The 22189-nt window shown below is 51.3% G+C and overlaps 1 protein-coding gene across 2 annotated transcripts in view; it reads left to right on the top strand.

Moving 5' to 3' along the window:
- LOC120042153 (sex comb on midleg-like protein 2) overlaps positions 1–22189 on the top strand; it is a 78595-nt gene that overhangs the window by 31649 nt on the left and 24757 nt on the right. The window contains exons 8-10 of one of the 2 annotated variants that reach the window (XM_038987013.1): positions 12159–12509; positions 19096–19299; positions 20169–20324. In XM_038987013.1, coding sequence (XP_038842941.1) covers positions 12159–12509; positions 19096–19299; positions 20169–20324 — 711 coding nt within the window. The remainder of the gene's footprint in view (positions 1–12158; positions 12510–19095; positions 19300–20168; positions 20325–22189) is intronic. The other variant, XM_038987014.1, reaches the window with a different exon arrangement.

Here is a 22189-nt window from a genome sequence, read left to right as displayed (position 1 = left end):
GAACCATTAGTCTGGTAGCAGCAGTTCTCTATGGGTCTCCAGTCTTAGTGTTGGAACCATTAGTCTGGTAGCAGCAGTTCTCTATGGGTCTCCAGTCTTAGTGTTGGAACCATTAGTCTGGTAGCAGCAGTTCTCTATGGGTCTCCAGTCTTAGTGTTGGAACCATTAGTCTGGTAGCAGCAGTTCTCTATGGGTCTCCAGTCTTAGTGTTGGAACCATTAGTCTGGTAGCAGCAGTTCTCTATGGGTCTCCAGTCTTAGTGTTGGAACCATTAGTCTGGTAGCAGCAGTTCTCTATGGGTCTCCAGTCTTAGTGTTGGAACCATTAATCTGGTAGCAGCAGTTCTCTATGGGTCTCCAGTCTTAGTGTTGGAACCATTAGTCTGGTAGCAGCAGTTCTCTATGGGTCTCCAGTCTTAGTGTTGGAACCATTAGTCTGGTAGCAGCAGTTCTCTATGGGTCTCCTGTCTTAGTGTTGGAACCATTAGTCTGGTAGCAGCAGTTCTCTATGGGTCTCCAGTCTTAGTGTTGGAACCATTAGTCTGGTAGCAGCAGTTCTCTATGGGTCTCCAGTCTTAGTGTTGGAACCATTAGTCTGGTAGCAGCAGTTCTCTATGGGTCTCCAGTCTTAGTGTTGGAACCATTAGTCTGGTAGCAGCAGTTCTCTATGGGTCTCCAGTCTTAGTGTTGGAACCATTAGTCTGGTAGCAGCAGTTCTCTATGGGTCTCCAGTCTTAGTGTTGGAACCATTAGTCTGGTAGCAGCAGTTCTCTATGGGTCTCCAGTCTTAGTGTTGGAACCATTAGTCTGGTAACAGCAGTTCTCTATGGGTCTCCAGTCTTAGTGTTGGAACCATTAGTCTGGTAGCAGCAGTTCTCTATGGGTCTCCAGTCTTAGTGTTGGAACCATTAGTCTGGTAGCAGCAGTTCTCTATGGGTCTCCAGTCTTAGTGTTGGAACCATTGGTCTGGTAGCATCAGTTCTCTATGGGTCTCCAGTCTTAGTGTTGGAGCCATTAGTCTGGTAGCATCAGTTCTCTATGGGTCTCCAGTCTTAGTGTTGGAACCATTAGTCTGGTAGCAGCAGTTCTCTATGGGTCTCCAGTCTTAGTGTTGGAACCATTAGTCTGGTAGCAGCAGTTCTCTATGGGTCTCCTGTCTTAGTGTTCAAACCATTAGTCTGGTAGCAGCAGTTCTCTATGGGTCTCCAGTCTTAGTGTTCAAACCATTAGTCTGGTAGCAGCAGTTCTCTATGGGTCTCCAGTCTTAGTGTTGGAACCATTAGTCTGGTAGCAGCAGTTCTCTATGGGTCTCCAGTCTTAGTGTTCGAACCATTAGTCTGGTAGCAGCAGTTCTCTATGGGTCTCCAGTCTTAGTGTTGGAACCATTAGTCTGGTAGCAGCAGTTCTCTATGGGTCTCCAGTCTTAGTGTTGGAACCATTAATCTGGTAGCAGCAGTTCTCTATGGGTCTCCAGTCTTAGTGTTGGAACCATTAGTCTGGTAACAGCAGTTCTCTATGGGTCTCCAGTCTTAGTGTTGGAACCATTAGTCTGGTAGCAGCAGTTCTCTATGGGTCTCCAGTCTTAGTGTTGGAACCATTAGTCTGGTAGCAGCAGTTCTCTATGGGTCTCCAGTCTTAGTGTTGGAACCATTAGTCTGGTAGCAGCAGTTCTCTATGGGTCTCCAGTCTTAGTGTTGGAACCATTAGTCTGGTAGCAGCAGTTCTCTATGGGTCTCCAGTCTTAGTGTTGGAACCATTAATCTGGTAGCAGCAGTTCTCTATGGGTCTCCAGTCTTAGTGTTGGAACCATTAGTCTGGTAGCAGCAGTTCTCTATGGGTCTCCAGTCTTAGTGTTGGAACCATTAGTCTGGTAGCAGCAGTTCTCTATGGGTCTCCAGTCTTAGTGTTGGAACCATTAGTCTGGTAGCAGCAGTTCTCTATGGGTCTCCAGTCTTAGTGTTGGAACCATTAGTCTGGTAGCAGCAGTTCTCTATGGGTCTCCAGTCTTAGTGTTGGAACCATTAGTCTGGTAGCAGCAGTTCTCTATGGGTCTCCAGTCTTAGTGTTGGAACCATTAGTCTGGTAGCAGCAGTTCTCTATGGGTCTCCAGTCTTAGTGTTGGAACCATTAGTCTGGTAGCAGCAGTTCTCTATGGGTCTCCAGTCTTAGTGTTGGAACCATTAGTCTGGTAACAGCAGTTCTCTATGGGTCTCCAGTCTTAGTGTTGGAACCATTAGTCTGGTAGCAGCAGTTCTCTATGGGTCTCCAGTCTTAGTGTTGGAACCATTAGTCTGGTAGCAGCAGTTCTCTATGGGTCTCCAGTCTTAGTGTTGGAACCATTGGTCTGGTAGCATCAGTTCTCTATGGGTCTCCAGTCTTAGTGTTGGAGCCATTAGTCTGGTAGCATCAGTTCTCTATGGGTCTCCAGTCTTAGTGTTGGAACCATTAGTCTGGTAGCAGCAGTTCTCTATGGGTCTCCAGTCTTAGTGTTGGAACCATTAGTCTGGTAGCAGCAGTTCTCTATGGGTCTCCAGTCTTAGTGTTGGAACCATTAGTCTGGTAGCAGCAGTTCTCTATGGGTCTCCAGTCTTAGTGTTGGAACCATTAGTCTGGTAACAGCAGTTCTCTATGGGTCTCCAGTCTTAGTGTTGGAACCATTAGTCTGGTAGCAGCAGTTCTCTATGGGTCTCCAGTCTTAGTGTTGGAACCATTAGTCTGGTAACAGCAGTTCTCTATGGGTCTCCAGTCTTAGTGTTGGAACCATTAGTCTGGTAGCAGCAGTTCTCTATGGGTCTCCAGTCTTAGTGTTGGAACCATTAGTCTGGTAGCAGCAGTTCTCTATGGGTCTCCAGTCTTAGTGTTGGAACCATTAGTCTGGTAACAGCAGTTCTCTATGGGTCTCCAGTCTTAGTGTTGGAGCCATTAGTCTGGTAGCAGCAGTTCTCTATGGGTCTCCAGTCTTAGTGTTGGAACCATTAGTCTGGTAGCAGCAGTTCTCTATGGGTCTCCAGTCTTAGTGTTGGAACCATTAGTCTGGTAGCAGCAGTTCTCTATGGGTCTCCAGTCTTAGTGTTGGAACCATTAATCTGGTAGCAGCAGTTCTCTATGGGTCTCCAGTCTTAGTGTTGGAACCATTAGTCTGGTAGCAGCAGTTCTCTATGGGTCTCCAGTCTTAGTGTTGGAACCATTAGTCTGGTAGCAGCAGTTCTCTATGGGTCTCCAGTCTTAGTGATGGAACCATTAATCTGGTAGCAGCAGTTCTCTATGGGTCTCCAGTCTTAGTGTTGGAACCATTAGTCTGGTAGCAGCAGTTCTCTATGGGTCTCCAGTCTTAGTGTTGGAACCATTAGTCTGGTAGCAGCAGTTCTCTATGGGTCTCCAGTCTTAGTGTTGGAACCATTAGTCTGGTAGCAGCAGTTCTCTATGGGTCTCCAGTCTTAGTGTTGGAACCATTAGTCTGGTAGCAGCAGTTCTCTATGGGTCTCCAGTATTAGTGTTGGAACCATTAGTCTGGTAGCAGCAGTTCTCTATGGGTCTCCAGTCTTAGTGTTGGAACCATCAGTCTGGTAGCAGCAGTTCTCTATGGGTCTCCAGTCTTAGTGTTGGAACCATTAATCTGGTAGCAGCAGTTCTCTATGGGTCTCCAGTCTTAGTGTTGGAACCATTAGTCTGGTAGCAGCAGTTCTCTATGGGTCTCCAGTCTTAGTGTTGGAGCCATTAGTCTGGTATCAGCAGTTCTCTATGGGTCTCCAGTCTTAGTGTTGGAACCATTAGTCTGGTAGCAGCAGTTCTCTATGGGTCTCCAGTCTTAGTGTTGGAACCATTAGTCTGGTAGCAGCAGTTCTCTATGGGTCTCCAGTCTTAGTGTTGGAACCATTAGTCTGGTAGCAGCAGTTCTCTATGGGTCTCCAGTCTTAGTGTTGGAACCATTAGTCTGGTAGCAGCAGTTCTCTATGGGTCTCCAGTCTTAGTGTTGGAACCATTAGTCTGGTAGCAGCAGTTCTCTATGGGTCTCCAGTCTTAGTGTTGGAACCATTAGTCTGGTAACAGCAGTTCTCTATGGGTCTCCAGTCTTAGTGTTGGAACCATTAGTCTGGTAGCAGCAGTTCTCTATGGGTCTCCAGTCTTAGTGTTGGAACCATTAGTCTGGTAACAGCAGTTCTCTATGGGTCTCCAGTCTTAGTGTTGGAACCATTAGTCTGGTAGCAGCAGTTCTCTATGGGTCTCCAGTCTTAGTGTTGGAACCATTAGTCTGGTAACAGCAGTTCTCTATGGGTCTCCAGTCTTAGTGTTGGAACCATTAGTCTGGTAACAGCAGTTCTCTATGGGTCTCCAGTCTTAGTGTTGGAACCATTAGTCTGGTAGCAGCAGTTCTCTATGGGTCTCCAGTCTTAGTGTTGGAACCATTAATCTGTCTTTCTGCACTTGAGCATGGCAGTTAACCCACTGTTCCCCGAGCGGCGACGACGTGGATGTCGATTACGGCAGCCCCCCGCACCTCTCTGATTCAGACGGGTTGGGTTAAATGCAGAAGACACATTTCAGTAGAATGCATTCAGTTGGACAACTGACCATGTTTTCCCCTTTCCTTAAATCTTGTGGAGTCCCAGGTAAAGCCAGACTACAGAAGCCTGTTGGACACTTATTTTGACTTATTTTCTTTAGGGTAAAATAGCCTATTTGAGGAGAAATGAACACTTGCTTGCTGAATTGAAAAATATGCTACAGCGTTAACAAGCGGTATATAGCCAAGCTGTCATTGACTAGGTCCTGGTAGCCCATGTACAGTGCATTCGGAAAGGATTCAGACCCCTTGACTTTTTCCACGTTTTGTTACGTTACAGCCTTTTCCCCCTCCTCAATCTACACACAATACCCCATGATGTCAAAGCAAAAACAGGGTTTTAGACATTTTTGCAAATAAAACTGAAATATGACATTTGCATAAGTATTCAGACCCTTTACTCAGTACTTTGTTGAAGCACCTTTGGCAGCGATTACAGCCTGGAGTCTTCTTGGGTATGACGCTACACGCTTGGCACACCTGTATTTGGGGAGTTTCTCCCATTCTTCTCTGCAGATCCTCTCAAGCTCTGTCAGGTTGGATGGGGAGTGTCGCTGCACAGCTATTTTCAGGTCTCTCCAGAGATGTTCGATCGGGTTCAAGTCCGGGCTCTGGCTGGGCCACTCAAGGACATTCAGAGACTTGTCCCGAAGCCACTCCTGCATTGTCTTGGCTGTGTGCTTAAGGTCATTGTCCTGTTGGAAGGTGAACCTTCGCCCCAGTCTGAGGTCCTGAGCACTCTGGAGCAGGTTTTCATCAAGGATCTCTCTGTACTTTGCTCTGTTCATCTTTCCCTCGATCCTGCCTAGTCTCCCAGTCCCTGCCGCTGAAAAACATCCCCACAACATGATGCTGCACCGTAGGGATGATGCCAGGTTTCTTCCAGATGTGACACTTGGCATTCATGCCAAAGAGATCAATCTTGGTTTCATCAGACCAGAGAATCTTGTTTGTCATGGTCTGAGAGTCCTTTAGGTGCCTTTTGGCAAACTTTTGGCAAACTTTTGGCAAACAGTTGGTTAGGGCATGCTCAGAGTACATGTCCTGGTAATCCGCCTGGCCATGCGGCCTTGTGAATGTTGACCTGTTTAAAGGTCTTAGTCACATCGGCAACTGCGAACGTGATCACACAGTCAACCGGAACAGTTGGTGCTCTCATGCATGTTTCAGTGTTACTTGCCTTGAAGCAAGCATAGAACTTATTTAGCTTGTCTGGTAGGCTCGTGTCACTGGGTCTCTCTCAGCTGTGCTTCCCTTTGTAGTCTGTAATAGTTTGCAAGCCCTGCCACATCCGACGAGCGTCGGAGCCGGTGTAGTACGATTCTATCTTAGTCCTGTATGGATCCTTTCCCTGTTTGATGGTTCGTCGGAGGGCATAGCGGGAGTTCTTGTAAGCTTCCGGGTTAGAGTTCCGCTCCTTGAAAGCGGCAGCTCTACCCTTAAGCTCAGTGCGAATGTTGCCTGTACTCTATGGCTTCTGGTTGGAGTATGTACGTACAGTCACTGTGGGGACGACGTTCTCGATGCACTTACTGATGAAGCCAGTGACTGATGTGGTGTACTCAATACCATCGGAAGAATCCCGGAACATATTCTAGTTTGTGCTAGCAAAACAGTCCTGTAGTTTAGCATCTGCTTCATCTGACCACTTTTTCATAGAGTCGCTGGTGCTTCCTGCTTTTGCTTGTAAGCAGGAATCAGGAGGATCGAATTAATATCAGATTTGACAAATGGAGGACGAGGGAAAGCTTTGTACGCGTCTGTGTGTGGAGTAGAGGTGGTCTAGAATTTTTTTCTTCCTCTGGTTGCACGTTTAACATGTTGATAGAAATTTGGTAAAACTGATTTTGAGTTTCCCTGCATTAAAGTCACCGGCCACTAGGAATGCCGCCTCTGGATGAGCGTTTTCCTGTTTGCTTATGGCGGAATACAGCTCATTTAGTGCGGTTTTAGTTCCAACCTCGCTCCGTGGTGGTATGTAGACCGCTACGAAAATACAGATAAACTCTCTGTGTAATAGTGTGGTCTACAGCTTATCATAAGATGCTCAACCTCAAGCGAGCAAAACTTTGAGACTTCCTTAGATATTGTGCTCCAGCTGTTGTATACATAAATGCATAGGCCCCTGCCCGTGTCTTACCAGAGGCTGCTGTTCTGTCTTGCCGATGCAGTGTATAACTCGCCAGGTCTGTTCTTAATGTCGTCGTTCATCCACAAGAAAATATTTGTTTTTAATGTCCCGTTGGTAGGATATACATGCTTTCAGTTCGTCCCATTTATTTTCTAGCGATTGAACGTTAGCTAGCAGAACGGAGGGCAGATTAGCCACTCGTCGCCTGGTCCCTACAAAGCATCCTGATCTTTTGCCTCAATCTCCGTTTCCTTCTCCAGCGAATCACAGGGATCAGGGCCTGGTCAGGTGTCAACAGTATATCCCTCGCGTCCGATTCATTGAAGAATAACTCTTCGTCCAGTTTGAGGTGATCAATCCAGGTTCTGATGTCCAGAAGCTCTTTTCGGTCGTAGGAGAGGGTAGCATCAACATTATGTACATAACTAGTTATGAACAATGCAAAAAACTTCTGGATGGTAGCTGTGTGAAAAGGCAGTGGCTCAGGTGATTGTCCTTGATGATCTTTTTGGCCTTCCTGTGACATCGGGTGCTGTAAGTGTCATGGAGGGCAGGCAGTGTGCCCCCGGTGATGCGTTGTGCAGACCGCAGCAACCTCTGGAGAGCCTTGATGTTGAGGGCGGTGCAGTTGCCGTACCAGTGATACAGATCAATAAAATCCTCTCGATTGTGCCGCTGTAAAAGTTTGTCAGGGTTTTAGGTGACAAGCCAAATTTCTTCAGCCTCCTGAGGTTGAAGAAGCGTTGTTGCGGGGGGATGTGGGTGGGTGGACCATTTCAGTTTGTCTGTGATTTGTATGCCGAGGAATTTACAACTTTCCACCTTAACCACTACTGTCCTGTCGATGTGGATAGGGGGGTGCTCCCTCTGCTGTTTCCTGAAGTCCACGATCATCTCCTTTTGTTTTGTTGAATTTGAGTGAGAAGTTGTTTTCCTGACACCACACTCCGAGTGCCCTCACCTCTTCCCTGTAGGCCGTCTCGTCGTTGTTGGTAGTCAAGCCCACTACTGTAGTGTTGTCTGCAAACTTGATGATTGAGTTGGAAGCGTGCATGGCCACGCAGTCATGGGTGAACAGGGAGTACAGGAGGGGCTGAGTGGAGTGGAGATGTTGTTTCCTACCTTCACCACCTGGTGGCTGCCCATCAGAAAGTCCAGGACCCATTTGCACAGGGCGGGGTTGAGACCCAGGGCCTCCAGCTTGATGATGAGGTTGGAGGGTACTATGGTGTTGAATGCTGAGCTGTAGTCAATGAACAGCATTGACTGTTGGAATACATAGGTATTCCTCTTGTCCAGATGGGATAGGGCAGTGTGATGGTGATTGCATCGTCTGTGAACCTGTTGGGATGGTATGCAAACTGAAGTGGTTCTAGGGTGGCCGGTAAGGTGGAGGTGATATGATCCTTGACTAGTCTCTCAAAGCTTCATGATGACAGAAGTGAGTACTACGGGCGATTAGTCATTTAGTTCAGATATCTTTGCTTCTTGGGTAACAATGGTGGTCATCTTGAAGCATGTGGGGACAGCAGACTGGGATGCTCTGAGGATGCGGCTGGGCCGGCAGCCTTGCGAGGGTTAACACGTTTAAATGTTTTACTCACGTCGGCCACGGAGAAGGAGAGGGGGGGGGTCGCAGTCCTTATTAGTGGGCCACGACAGTGGCACTATTATCCTCAAAGCGGGCAAAAAAAGTGTTATGTTTGTCTGGAAGCATGACGTCGGTGTCCGTGATGTGGCTGGTTTAATTTTTGTAGTGCGTGATTTCCTGTAGACCCTGCCACATACGTCTCTCAGCCAGTGTAGAGGCGGTAGCCCAGCGTAACCCTCCTCTCTTAGCCAGTGTAGAGGCTGTAGCCCAGCGTAATCCTCCTCTCTCAGCCAGTGTAGAGGCTGTAGCCCAGCGTAATCCTCCTCTCAGCCAGTGTAGAGGCTGTAGCCCAGCGTAATCCTCCTCTCAGCCAGTGTAGAGGCGGTAGCCCAGCGTAACCCTCCTCTCTTAGCCAGTGTAGAGGCTGTAGCCCAGCGTAATCCTCCTCTCAGCCAGTGTAGAGGCTGTAGCCCAGCGTAACCCTCCTCTCAGCCAGTGTAGAGGCTGTAGCCCAGCGTAGCCCTCCTCTCTCAGCCAGTGTAGAGGCTGTAGCCCAGCGTAACCCTCCTCTCTCAGCCAGTGTAGAGGCTGTAGCCCTCCTCTCTCAGCCAGTGTAGAGGCTGTAGCCCAGCGTAATCCTCCTCTCTCAGCCAGTGTAGAGGCTGTAGCCCAGCGTAACCCTCCTCTCTCAGCCAGTGTAGAGGCTGTAGCCCAGCGTAACCCTCCTCTCTCAGCCAGTGTAGAGGCTGTAGCCCAGCGTAATCCTCCTCTCAGCCAGTGTAGAGGCTGTAGCCCAGCATAATCCTCCTCTCATTCATTGTAGAGGCTGTAGCCCAGCGTAGCCCTCCTCTCTCAGCCAGTGTAGAGGCTGTAGCCCAGCGTAACCCTCCTCTCTCAGCCAGTGTAGAGGCTGTAGCCCAGCGTAACCCTTCTCTCTCAGCCAGTGTAGAGGCTGTAGCCCAGCGTAATCCTCCTCTCATTCATTGTAGAGGCTGTAGCCCAGCATAACCCTCCTCTCTCAGCCAGTGTAGAGGCTGTAGCCCAGCGTAATCCTCCTCTCTCAGCCAGTGTAGAGGCTGTAGCCCAGCGTAACCCTCCTCTCTTCTCTCAGCCAGTGTAGAGGCTGTATCCCAGTATAACCCTCTTCTCTCAGCCAGTGTAGAGGCTGTAGCCCAGCGTAATCCTCCTCTCCGCCAGTGTAGAGGCTGTAGCCCAGCGTAACCCTCCTCTCTCAGCCAGTGTAGAGGCTGTAGCCCAGCGTAATCCTCCTCTCTCAGCCAGTGTAGAGGCTGTAGCCCAGCGTAACCCTCCTCTCTTCTCTCAGCCAGTGTAGAGGCTGTATCCCAGTATAACCCTCTTCTCTCAGCCAGTGTAGAGGCTGTAGCCCAGCGTAATCCTCCTCTCCGCCAGTGTAGAGGCTGTAGCCCAGTATAATCCTCTTCTCTCAACCAGTGTAGAGGCTGTAGCCCAGCGTAACCCTCCTCTCAGCCAGTGTAGAGGCTGTAGCCCAGAGTAATCCTCCTCTCTCAGCCAGTGTAGAGGCTGTAGCCCAGCGTAACCCTCCTCTCTCAGCCAGTGTAGAGGCTGTAGCCCTTCTCTCTCAGCCAGTGTAGAGGCTGTAGCCCAGCGTAACCCTCCTCTCTCAGCCAGTGTAGAGGCTGTAGCCCAGCGTAATCCTCCTCTCTCAGCCAGTGTAGAGGCTGTAGCCCAGCATAACCCTCCTCTCTCAGCCAGTGTAGAGGCTGTAGCCCAGCGTAACCCTCCTCTCTCAGCCAGTGTAGAGGCTGTAGCCCAGAGTAATCCTCCTCTCTCAGCCAGTGTAGAGGCTGTAGCCCAGCGTAACCCTTCTCTCTCAGCCAGTGTAGAGGCTGTAGCCCAGCGTAATCCTCCTCTCTCAGCCAGTGTAGAGGCTGTAGCCCAGCGTAATCCTCCTCTCTCAGCCAGTGTAGAGGCTGTAGCCCAGCGTAATCCTCCTCTCTCAGTCAGTGTAGAGGCTGTAGCCCAGCCAGTGTAGAGGCTGTAGCCCAGCCAGTGTAGAGGCTGTAGCCCAGCCAGTGTAGAGGCTGTAGCCCAGCCAGTGTAGAGGCTGTATCCCAGAGTAATCCTCCTCTCTCAGCCAGTGTAGAGGCTGTAGCCCAGCGTAATCCTCCTCTCCTCTCTCAGCCAGTGTAGAGGCTGTAGCCCAGCCAGTGTAGAGGCTGTAGCCCAGCCAGTGTAGAGGCTGTAGCCCAGCCAGTGTAGAGGCTGTATCCCAGAGTAAACCTCCTCTCTCAGCCAGTGTAGAGGCTGTAGCCCAGCGTAATCCTCCTCTCTCAGCCAGTGTAGAGGCTGTAGCCCAGAGTAAACCTCCTCTCTCAGCCAGTGTAGAGGCTGTAGCCCAGCGTAATCCTCCTCTCTCAGCCAGTGTAGAGGCTGTAGCCCAGAGTAAACCTCCTCTCTCAGCCAGTGTAGAGGCTGTAGCCCAGCGTAATCCTCCTCTCTCAGCCAGTGTAGAGGCTGTAGCCCAGCGTAACCCTCCTCTCAGCCAGTGTAGAGGCTGTAGCCCAGCGTAACCCTCCTCTCTCAGCCAGTGTAGAGGCTGTAGCCCAGCGTAACCCTCCTCTCTCAGCCAGTGTAGAGGCTGTAGCCCAGCGTAACCCTCCTCTCTCAGCCAGTGTAGAGGCTGTAGCCCAGCGTAATCCTCCTCTCAGCCAGTGTAGAGGCTGTAGCCCAGCGTAATCCTCCTCTCTTCTCTCAGCCAGTGTAGAGGCTGTAGCCCAGCATAACCCTCCTCTCTCAGCCAGTGTAGAGGCTGTAGCCCAGAGTAATCCTGCTCTCTCAGCCAGTGTAGAGGCTGTAGCCCAGCGTAACCCTCCTCTCTCAGCCAGTGTAGAGGCTGTATCCCAGCGTAATCCTCCTCTCCTCTCTCAGCCAGTGTAGAGGCTGTAGCCCAGAGTAACCCTCCTCTCTCAGCCAGTGTAGAGGCTGTAGCCCAGCGTAATCCTCCTCTCTCAGCCAGTGTAGAGGCTGTAGCCCAGCGTAATCCTCCTCTCTCAGCCAGTGTAGAGGCTGTAGCCCAGCCAGTGTAGAGGCTGTATCCCAGAGTAATCCTCCTCTCTCAGCCAGTGTAGAGGCTGTAGCCCAGCGTAACCCTCCTCTCTCAGCCAGTGTAGAGGCTGTAGCCCAGCGTAACCCTCCTCTCTCAGCCAGTGTAGAGGCTGTAGCCCAGCGTAGCCCTCCTCTCTCAGCCAGTGTAGAGGCTGTAGCCCTCCTCTCTCAGCCAGTGTAGAGGCTGTAGCCCAGCGTAACCCTCTTCTCTCAGCCAGTGTAGAGGCTGTAGCCCAGCGTAGCCCTCCTCTCAGCCAGTGTAGAGGCTGTAGCCCTCCTCTCTCAGCCAGTGTAGAGGCTGTAGCCCAGCGTAACCCTCCTCTCTCAGCCAGTGTAGAGGCTGTAGCCCAGCATAACCCTCCTCTCTCAGCCAGTGTAGAGGCTGTAGCCCAGCGTAGCCCTCCTCTCAGCCAGTGTAGAGGCTGTAGCCCTCCTTTCTCAGCCAGTGTAGAGGCTGTAGCCCAGCGTAACCCTCCTCTCTCAGCCAGTGTAGAGGCTGTAGCCCAGCGTAATCCTCCTCTCTCAGCCAGTGTAGAGGCTGTAGCCCAGCGTAACCCTCCTCTCTCAGCCAGTGTAGAGGCTGTAGCCCAGCGTAACCCTCCTCTCTCAGCCAGTGTAGAGGCTGTAGCCCTCCTCTCTCAGCCAGTGTAGAGGCTGTAGCCCTCCTCTCTCAGCCAGTGTAGAGGCTGTAGCCCTCCTCTCTCAGCCAGTGTAGAGGCTGTAGCTCAGCGTAATCCTCCATGTCCGTAGCACTGAAATGTTATAATCCCTCTGTTGTTTTTCCAGTCAACCTGCCAAAGAACCTGCATGTCCTAACAGCAGCCCACATCCCCTCCAAGCCTAGCCGTCGATCCATGCCTGCTCCCTTCCGGCTTCCCACCCCCCTGCCCCCGCTGCCTGTCAGGAAGGGGGTGCGGGGGCGGCGCCCCAAGAGTGAGACCATCGCCCTGCTGAAGGCTGTAGCGGAGGCAGCTGCAGCTCAGAACGGCACGGCTCCAACCTCTAACTCACAGCTGGCTCCCAGGCCTCACAAGAAGAGAGGCCCTAAACCTGGCAGCAAGAGGAAGCCCAAGATGCTCCAGAACGCAGTGTCATCAGGGGGTCAACAGGACTGCTTCAGCTCTGTGGTCTCTACAGGTAAACTTGACGACTGCCCACCTCTCTAGCCAGCTGCAGCCCACCTCTCTAGCCAGCTGCAACCCACCTCTCTAGCCAGCTGCAGCCCACCTCTCTAGCCAGCTGCAGCCCACCTCTCTAACCAGCTGCAGCCCACCTCTCTAGCCAGCTGCAGCCCACCTCTCTAGCCAGCTGCAGCCCACCTCTCTAACCAGCTGCAGCCCACCTCTCTAACCAGCGGCAGCCCACCTCTCTAACCAGCGGCAGCCCACCTCTCTAACCAGCTGCAGCCCACCTCTCTAGCCAGCTGCAGCCCACCTCTCTAACCAGCTGCAGCCCACCTCTCTAACCAGCTGCAGCCCACCTCTCTAACCAGCGGCAGCCCACCTCTCTAACCAGCTGCAGCCCACCTCTCTAGCCAGCTGCAGCCCACCTCTCTAACCAGCGGCAGCCCACCTCTCTAACCAGCTGCAGCCCACCTCTCTAGCCAGCTGCAGCCCACCTCTCTAACCAGCGGCAGCCCACCTCTCTAACCAGCTGCAGCCCACCTCTCTAGCCAGCTGCAGCCCACCTCTCTAGCCAGCTGCAGCCCACCTCTCTAACCAGCTGCAGCCCACCTCTCTAACCAGCTGCAGCCCACCTCTCTAACCAGCTGCAGCCCACCTCTCTAACCAGCTGCAGCCCACCTCTCTAACCAGCTGCAGCCCACCTCTCTAACCTTACATCGCACCAATCACCTCCCTCATAATACCAACAAACCACACACCTAGAAACTTACCTCTGTTTCCTGTATTAAATTACTGTTAGCACTAAACAGTGTTCATTTATTGACCAATCAAATAAAAATCAACATATCAGCCAGGAAGGTAATGGCACTTTAGCACGGCTGTGTTTGTGAGCATTACCGCCGCGTGCCCGGGAGTACCGACCGGCCGCGTGCCCGGGAGTGTCGACCGGCCGCGTGCCCGGGAGTGTCGACCGGCCGCGTGCCCGGGAGTACCGACCGGCCGCGTGCTCGGGAGTGTCGACCGGCCGCGCCGACCCTGGTCAATGTGGAGGCTATATACAGGGGGTACCTGGTCAATGTGGAGGCTGGTCAATGTGGAGGCTATATACAGGGGGTACCTGGTCAATGTGGAGGCTATATACAGGGGGTACCTGGTCAATGTGGAGGCTGGTCAATGTGGAGGCTATATACAGGGGGTACCTGGTCAATGTGGAGGCTATATACAGGGGGTACCTGGTCAATGTGGAGGCTGGTCAATGTGGAGGCTATATACAGGGGGTACCTGGTCAATGTGGAGGCTATATACAGGGGGTACCTGGTCAATGTGGAGGCTATATACAGGGGGTACCTGGTCAATGTGGAGGCTGGTCAATGTGGAGGCTATATACAGGGGGTACCTGGTCAATGTGGAGGCTATATACAGGGGGTACCGGTACAGAGTCAATGTGGAGGCTATATACAGGGGGTACCTGGTCAATGTGGAGGCTATATACAGGGGGTACCTGGTCAATGTGGAGGCTATATACAGGGGGTACCTGGTCAATGTGGAGGCTATATACAGGGGGTACCTGGTCAATGTGGAGGCTATATACAGGGGGTACCGGTACAGAGTCAATGTGGAACCTATATACAGGGGGTACCTGGTCAATGTGGAGGCTATATACAGGGGGTACCTGGTCAATGTGGAGGCTATATACAGGGGGTACCGGGTCAATGTGGAGGCTATATACAAGGGGTACCTGGTCAATGTGGAGGCTATATACAGGGGGTACCGGGTCAATGTGGAGGCTATATACAGGGGGTACCTGGTCAATGTGGAGGCTATATACAGGGGGTACCTGGTCAATGTGGAGGCTATATACAGGGGGTACCTGGTCAATGTGGAGGCTATATACAAGGGGTACCTGGTCAATGTGGAGGCTATATACAGGGGGTACCGGGTCAATGTGGAGGCTATATACAGGGGGTACCTGGTCAATGTGGAGGCTATATACAGGGGGTACCTGGTCAATGTGGAGGCTATATACAGGGGGTACCGGTACAGAGTCAATGTGGAGGCTATATACAGGGGGTACCTGGTCAATGTGGAGGCTATATACAGGGGGTACCTGGTCAATGTGGAGGCTATATACAGGGGGTACCGGGTCAATGTGGAGGCTATATACAGGGGGTACCGGGTCAATGTGGAGGCTATATACAGGGGGTACCTGGTCAATGTGGAGGCTATATACAGGGGGTACCTGGTCAATGTGGAGGCTATATACAGGGGGTACCTGGTCAATGTGGAGGCTATATACAGGGGGTACCTGGTCAATGTGGAGGCTATATACAGGGGTACCTGGTCAATGTGGAGGCTATATACAGGGGGTACCTGGTCAATGTGGAGGCTGGTCAATGTGGAGGCTATATACAGGGGGTACCTGGTCAATGTGGAGGCTATATACAGGGGGTACCTGGTCAATGTGGCGGCTATATACAGGGGGTACCGGGTCAATGTGGAGGCTATATACAGGGGGTACCGGGTCAATGTGGAGGCTATATACAGGGGGTACCTGGTCAATGTGGAGGCTATATACAGGGGGTACCTGGTCAATGTGGAGGCTATATACAAGGGGTACCTGGTCAATGTGGAGGCTATATACAGGGGGTACCTGGTCAATGTGGAGGCTATATACAGGGGGTACCTGGTCAATGTGGAGGCTATATACAGGGGGTACCTGGTCAATGTGGAGGCTATATACAGGGGGTACCGGTACAGAGTCAATGTGGAGGCTATATACAGGGGGTACCTGGTCAATGTGGAGGCTATATACAGGGGGTACCTGGTCAATGTGGAGGCTATATACAGGGGGTACCGGGTCAATGTGGAGGCTATATACAGGGGGTACCGGGTCAATGTGGAGGCTATATACAGGGGGTACCTGGTCAATGTGGAGGCTATATACAGGGGGTACCTGGTCAATGTGGAGGCTATATACAGGGGGTACCTGGTCAATGTGGAGGCTATATACAGGGGGTACCTGGTCAATGTGGAGGCTATATACAGGGGGTACCTGGTCAATGTGGAGGCTATATACAGGGGGTACCTGGTCAATGTGGAGGCTGGTCAATGTGGAGGCTATATACAGGGGGTACCTGGTCAATGTGGAGGCTATATACAGGGGGTACCTGGTCAATGTGGAGGCTATATACAGGGGGTACCGGGTCAATGTGGAGGCTATATACAGGGGGTACCGGGTCAATGTGGAGGCTATATACAGGGGGTACCGGGTCAATGTGGAGGCTATATACAGGGGGTACCTGGTCAATGTGGAGGCTATATACAGGGGGTACCTGGTCAATGTGGAGGCTATATACAGGGGGTACCTGGTCAATGTGGAGGCTATATACAGGGGGTACCTGGTCAATGTGGAGGCTATATACAGGGGGTACCTGGTCAATGTGGAGGCTATATACAGGGGGTACCTGGTCAATGTGGAGGCTATATACAGGGGGTACCTGGTCAATGTGGAGGCTATATACAGGGGGTACCGGGTCAATGTGGAGGCTGTATACAGGGGGTACCGGGTCAATGTGGAGGCTGTATACAGGGGGTACCGAGTCAATGTCCCATAGGGCGGCGCACAATTGGCCCAGCATCGTCCGGGTTTGGCCCAGGGTAGCCCGTCATTGTAAATAATAATTTGTTCTTAACGGACTTGCCAGGCTCCTGGAGAGCTAATGGCTGGCGAACCATCCTCCTGGAGAGCTAATGGCTGGCGAACCATCCTCCTGGAGAGCTAACGGCTGGCGAACCATCCTCCTGGAGAGCTAATGGCTGGCGAACAATCCTCCTGGAGAGCTAACGGCTGGCGAACCATCCTCCTGGAGAGCTAACGGCTGGCGAACCATCCTCCTGGAGAGCTAATGGCTGGCGAACAATCCTCCTGGAGAGCTAACGGCTGGCGAACCATCCTCCTGGAGAGCTAACGGCTGGCGAACCATCCTCCTGGAGAGCTAACGGGTGGCGAACCATCCTCCTGGAGAGCTAACGGGTGGCGAACCATCCTCCTGGAGAGCTAACGGCTGGCGAACCATCCTCCTGGAGAGCTAACGACTGGCGAACCATCCTCCTGGAGAGCTAACGGCTGGCGAACCATCCTCCTGGAGAGCTAACGGCTGGCGAACCATCCTCCTGGAGAGCTAACGGCTGGCGAACCATCCTCCTGGAGAGCTAACGGCTGGCGAACCATCCTCCTGGAGAGCTAACGGCTGGCGAACCATCCTCCTGGAGAGCTAACGGCTGGCGAACCATCCTCCTGGAGAGCTAACGGCTGGCGAACCATCCTCCTGGAGAGCTAACGGCTGGCGAACCATCCTCCTGGAGAGCTAACGGCTGGCGAACCATCCTCCTGGAGAGCTAACGGCTGGCGAACCATCCTCCTGGAGAGCTAATGGGTGTACATGCTTTTATTCCAGGCCCCCTCTAACAAAATTTGAAATAAGCTGCTCAACCGGACCTTGATAAACTGGCGTTGATGTGTTTGAGCAGGATCAAAAGCCTGCACACCAAATATTTCACAGACTGAGGGTTGACCACATGTGTTTTATACTTGACATTATGTCACCTTTATTTAACCAAGTATTTATATATATAACCCTAACCCTTTATTTAACCAGGTATTTATATATATAACCCTAACCCTTTATTTAACCAGGTATTTATATATATAACCCTAACCCTTTATTTAACCAGGTATTTATATATATAACCCTAACCCTTTATTTAACCAGGTATTTATATATATAACCCTAACCCTTTATTTAACCAGGTATTTATATATATAACCCTAACCCTTTATTTAACCAAGTATTAATATATATAACCCTAACCCTTTATGTAACCAGGTATTTATATATATAACCCTAACCCTTTATTTAACCAGGTATTTATATATATAACCCTAACCCTTTATTTAACCAGGTATTTATATATATAACCCTAACCCTTTATTTAACCAGGTATTTATATATATAACCCTAACCCTTTATTTAACCAGGTAGGCTAGTTGAGAACAAGTTCTCATTTGCAACTGCGACCTGGCCAAGATAAAGCAAAGCAGTTCGACACATACAACAACACAGAGTTACACATGGAATAAACACACATACAGTCAATAATACAGTAGAAAAAAGAAAACAAAAAGTCTATATACACTGAGTGCAAATGAGGTGAGATAAGGGAGGTAGGCAATAAATAGGCCATGGTGGTGAAGTAATTACAATATAGCAATTTAACACTGGAATGGTAGATGTGCAGAAGATGAATGTGCAAGTAGAGATACTGGGGTGCAAAGGAGCAAGATAAATAAATAAATACAGTATGGGGATGAGGATGAGGTAGTTGGATGGGCTATTTACAGATGGGCTATGTACAGGTGCAGTGATCTGTGAGCTGCTCTGACAGCTGGTGCTTAAAGTTAGTGAGGGAGATATGAGTCTCCAGCTTCAGTGATTTTTGCAGTTCGTTCCAGTCATTGGCAGCAGAGAACTGGAAGGAAAGGCGGCCAAAGGAGGAATTGGCTTTGGGGGTGACCAGTGAGATATACCTGCTGGAGCGCATGTTTCGGGTGGGTGCTGCTGTGGTGACCAGTGAGCTGAGATAAGGCGGGGCTTTACCTAGCAGAGACTTGTACATGACCTGGAGCCAGTGGGTTTGGCGATGAGTATGAAGCGAGGGCCAGCCAACAAGGGCGTACAGGTCGCAGTGGTGGGTACTATATGGGGCTTTGGTGACAAAACGGATGGCACTGTGATAGAATGCATCCAATTTGTTGAGTAGAGTGTTGGAGGCTATTTTGTAAATGACATCGCCGAAGTCGAGGATCGGTAGGATGGTCAGTTTTACTAGGGTATGTTTGGCAGCATGAGTGAAGCATGCTTTGTTGCGAAATAGGAAGCCGATTCTAGATTTAATTTTGGATCGGAGATGCTTAATGTGAGTCTGGAAGGAGAGTTTACAGTCTAACCAGACACCTAGGTATTTGTAGTTGTCCACATATTCTAAGTCCGAACCGTCCAGAGTAGTGATGCTAGTCGGGCGGGCGGGTGCGGGCGGTGATCGGCTGAAGAGCATGCTTTTAGTTTTACTTGCATGTAAGAGCAGTTGGAGGCCACGGAAGGAGAGTTGTATGGCATTGAAGCTCGTCTGGAGGTTAGTTAACACAGTGTCCAAAGAAACTAGGTTGAATGTTTGTTTAATGAAAACTCGTTTCAGCCCAGCGTCCCACTTGTTTTCTCTTGTGAAGGATTTGATTTGTCTCTTGAGAAAGGCGCGTTGGACTCAAATAAATGTAATTCAAGTAATTGAACCGACTTTGGTCAGTTGTTTAATAACCGGGGGGAAAACCCCCAGAATGTTGATTAATCGCTCAGCACTAGTGGCCAGCCATCTAGTGGCCTAACCCTAACCCTCCAGGAGAGCCTTTTGAACAAGTAAAACATCAGTCCTACTTGTCCGAAGGACTAGTGGGTAAAATAGTCAGGCCTTGATGCTTCTCTTTGTGTGTTATATCAGAGTGTACCCCCATTTTAATCGTTTCTCTTTGTGTGTTATATCAGTGTGTGTGTATGTGAACAAGCATGGGACCTGTGGGCCTCACCTGGACAGGAAGCAGATGCAGCGTCTTCCGGACCACTTTGGGCCAGGTCCTGTTAACGCGGTGCTGCGACAGGCGGTTCAGACTTGTCTAGACTGTTGTTACCAACCAAAGGTGCTGCTCAGAACTCTACAGGCACACGCTGGGGGAGGAGAGGTTGTCAGTGGTGAGGAGATGGCTACTGACACAGACCTGCACTGACACGCCACAGACCTGCACTGACACGCCACAGACCTGCACTGACACGCCACAGACCTGCACTGACACGCCACAGACCTGCACTGACACGCCACAGACCTGCCCTGACACGCCACAGACCTGCCCTGACACGCCACAGACCTGCCCTGACACGCCACAGACCTGCCCTGACACGCCACAGACCTGCCCTGACACGCCACAGACCTGCCCTGACACGCCACAGACCTGCCCTGACACGCCACAGACCTGCCCTGACACGCCACAGACCTGCCCTGACACGCCACAGACCTGCCCTGACACGCCACAGACCTGCCCTGACACGCCACAGACCTGCGCTGACACGCCACAGACCTGCGCTGACACGCCACAGACCTGCGCTGACACGCCACAGACCTGCGCTGACACGCCACAGACCTGCGCTGACACGCCACAGACCTGCGCTGACACGCCACAGACCTGCGCTGACACGCCACAGACCTGCCCTGACACGCCACAGACCTGCCCTGACACGCCACAGACCTGCCCTGACACGCCACAGACCTGCCCTGACACGCCACAGACCTGCCCTGACACGCCACAGACCTGCCCTGACACGCCACAGACCTGCCCTGACACGCCACAGACCTGCCCTGACACGCCACAGACCTGCCCTGACACGCCACAGACCTGCGCTGACACGCCACAGGCCTGCGCTGACACGCCACAGGCCTGCGCTGACACGCCACAGGCCTGACACGCCACAGACCTGTCATATCACCAGTCAGCCAGTCAACTGACAATGACTCTGTGTTGACCTCTGTGTTTGACCACATGTTGACCTCTGCCCCCTGCCCCTAGTGAGGATGGATGGTGGAGTTCGTCTGGTGAAGCTGCCCTCAGCCTCCAGCGCCTCCTTCGTGCTCCGCTTCCTGGAGACGCTGTGTCGCACGCTGCAGAGTCATTTCCTCTTCAGCTCCCAGCCCTTCAGCCACATATACACCTACAGTAAATATGGTAACTACACCTACAGCACCACCAAGTCAGGTAACTACAGCACCACCAAGTCAGGTGACTACAGCACCACCAAGTCAGGTGACTACAGCACCACCAAGTCAGGTAACTACAGCACCACCAAGTCAGGTGACTACAGCACCACCAAGTCAGGTGACTACAGCACCACCAAGTCAGGTGACTACAGCACCACCAAGTCAGGTAACTACAGCACCACCAAGTCAGGTGACTACAGCACCACCAAGTCAGGTGACTACAGCACCACCAAGTCAGGTGACTACAGCACCACCAAGTCAGGTAACTACAGCACCACCAAGTCAGGTGACTACAGCACCACCAAGTCAGGTGACTACAGCACCACCAAGTCAGGTGACTACAGCACCACCAAGTCAGGGGACTACAGCACCACCAAGTCAGGTAACTACAGCACCACCAAGTCAGGGGACTACACCTACAGCACCACCAAGTCAGGTAACTACAGCACCACCAAGTCAGGTAACTACAGCACCACCAAGTCAGGTGACTACAGCACCACCAAGTCAGGTAACTACAGCACCACCAAGTCAGGTGACTACACCTACAGCACCACCAAGTCAGGTAACTACAGCACCACCAAGTCAGGGGACTACAGCACCACCAAGTCAGGTAACTACACCTACAGCACCACCAAGTCAGGTAACTACAGCACCACCAAGTCAGGGGACTACAGCACCACCAAGTCAGGTAACTACACCTACAGCACCACCAAGTCAGGTAACTACACCTACAGCACCACCAAGTCAGGTAACTACACCTACAGCACCACCAAGTCAGGTGACTACAGCACCACCAAGTCAGGTAACTACACCTACAGCACCACCAAGTCAGGTAACTACACCTACAGCACCACCAAGTCAGGTAACTACACCTACAGCACCACCAAGTCAGGTAACTACAGCACCACCAAGTCAGGTAACTATACCTACAGCACCACCAAGTCAGGTAACTACAGCACCACCAAGTCAGGTAACTACACCTACAGCACCACCAAGTCAGGTAACTACACCTACAGCACCACCAAGTCAGGTAACTACAGCACCACCAAGTCAGGTAACTACACCTACAGCACCACCAAGTCAGGTAACTACAGCACCACCAAGTCAGGTAACTACACCTACAGCACCACCAAGTCAGGTAACTACACCTACAGCACCACCAAGTCAGGTAACTACACCTACAGCACCACCAAGTCAGGTAACTACAGCACCACCAAGTCAGGTAACTACAGCACCACCAAGTCAGGTAACTACACCTACAGCACCACCAAGTCAGGTAACTACACCTACAGCACCACCAAGTCAGGTAACTACACCTACAGCACCACCAAGTCAGGTAACTACAGCACCACCAAGTCAGGTAACTACACCTACAGCACCACCAAGTCAGGTAACTACAGCACCACCAAGTCAGGTAACTACACCTACAGCACCACCAAGTCAGGTAACTACAGCACCACCAAGTCAGGTGACTACAGCACCACCAAGTCAGGTAACTACAGCACCACCAAGTCAGGTAACTACACCTACAGCACCACCAAGTCAGGTAACTACAGCACCACCAAGTCAGGTAACTACACCTACAGCACCACCAAGTCAGGTGACTACAGCACCACCAAGTCAGGTGACTACAGCACCACCAAGTCAGGTGACTACAGCACCACCAAGTCAGGTAACTACAGCACCACCAAGTCAGGTAACTACACCTACAGCACCACCAAGTCAGGTAACTACAGCACCACCAAGTCAGGTAACTATGGTAACACTAACTAAACCTAGACAGGTGACAAAGTGCCTATTAGAATTTAGCTTTAACATCTCTTCCCTGTGTGT

Source organism: Salvelinus namaycush, unplaced genomic scaffold (assembly GCF_016432855.1).
Source record: "Salvelinus namaycush isolate Seneca unplaced genomic scaffold, SaNama_1.0 Scaffold622, whole genome shotgun sequence".
Taxonomy (NCBI): domain Eukaryota; kingdom Metazoa; phylum Chordata; class Actinopteri; order Salmoniformes; family Salmonidae; genus Salvelinus; species Salvelinus namaycush.
Note: the sequence above shows the minus strand (reverse complement) of the source record. Positions and strands in the feature narration are given on the sequence as shown.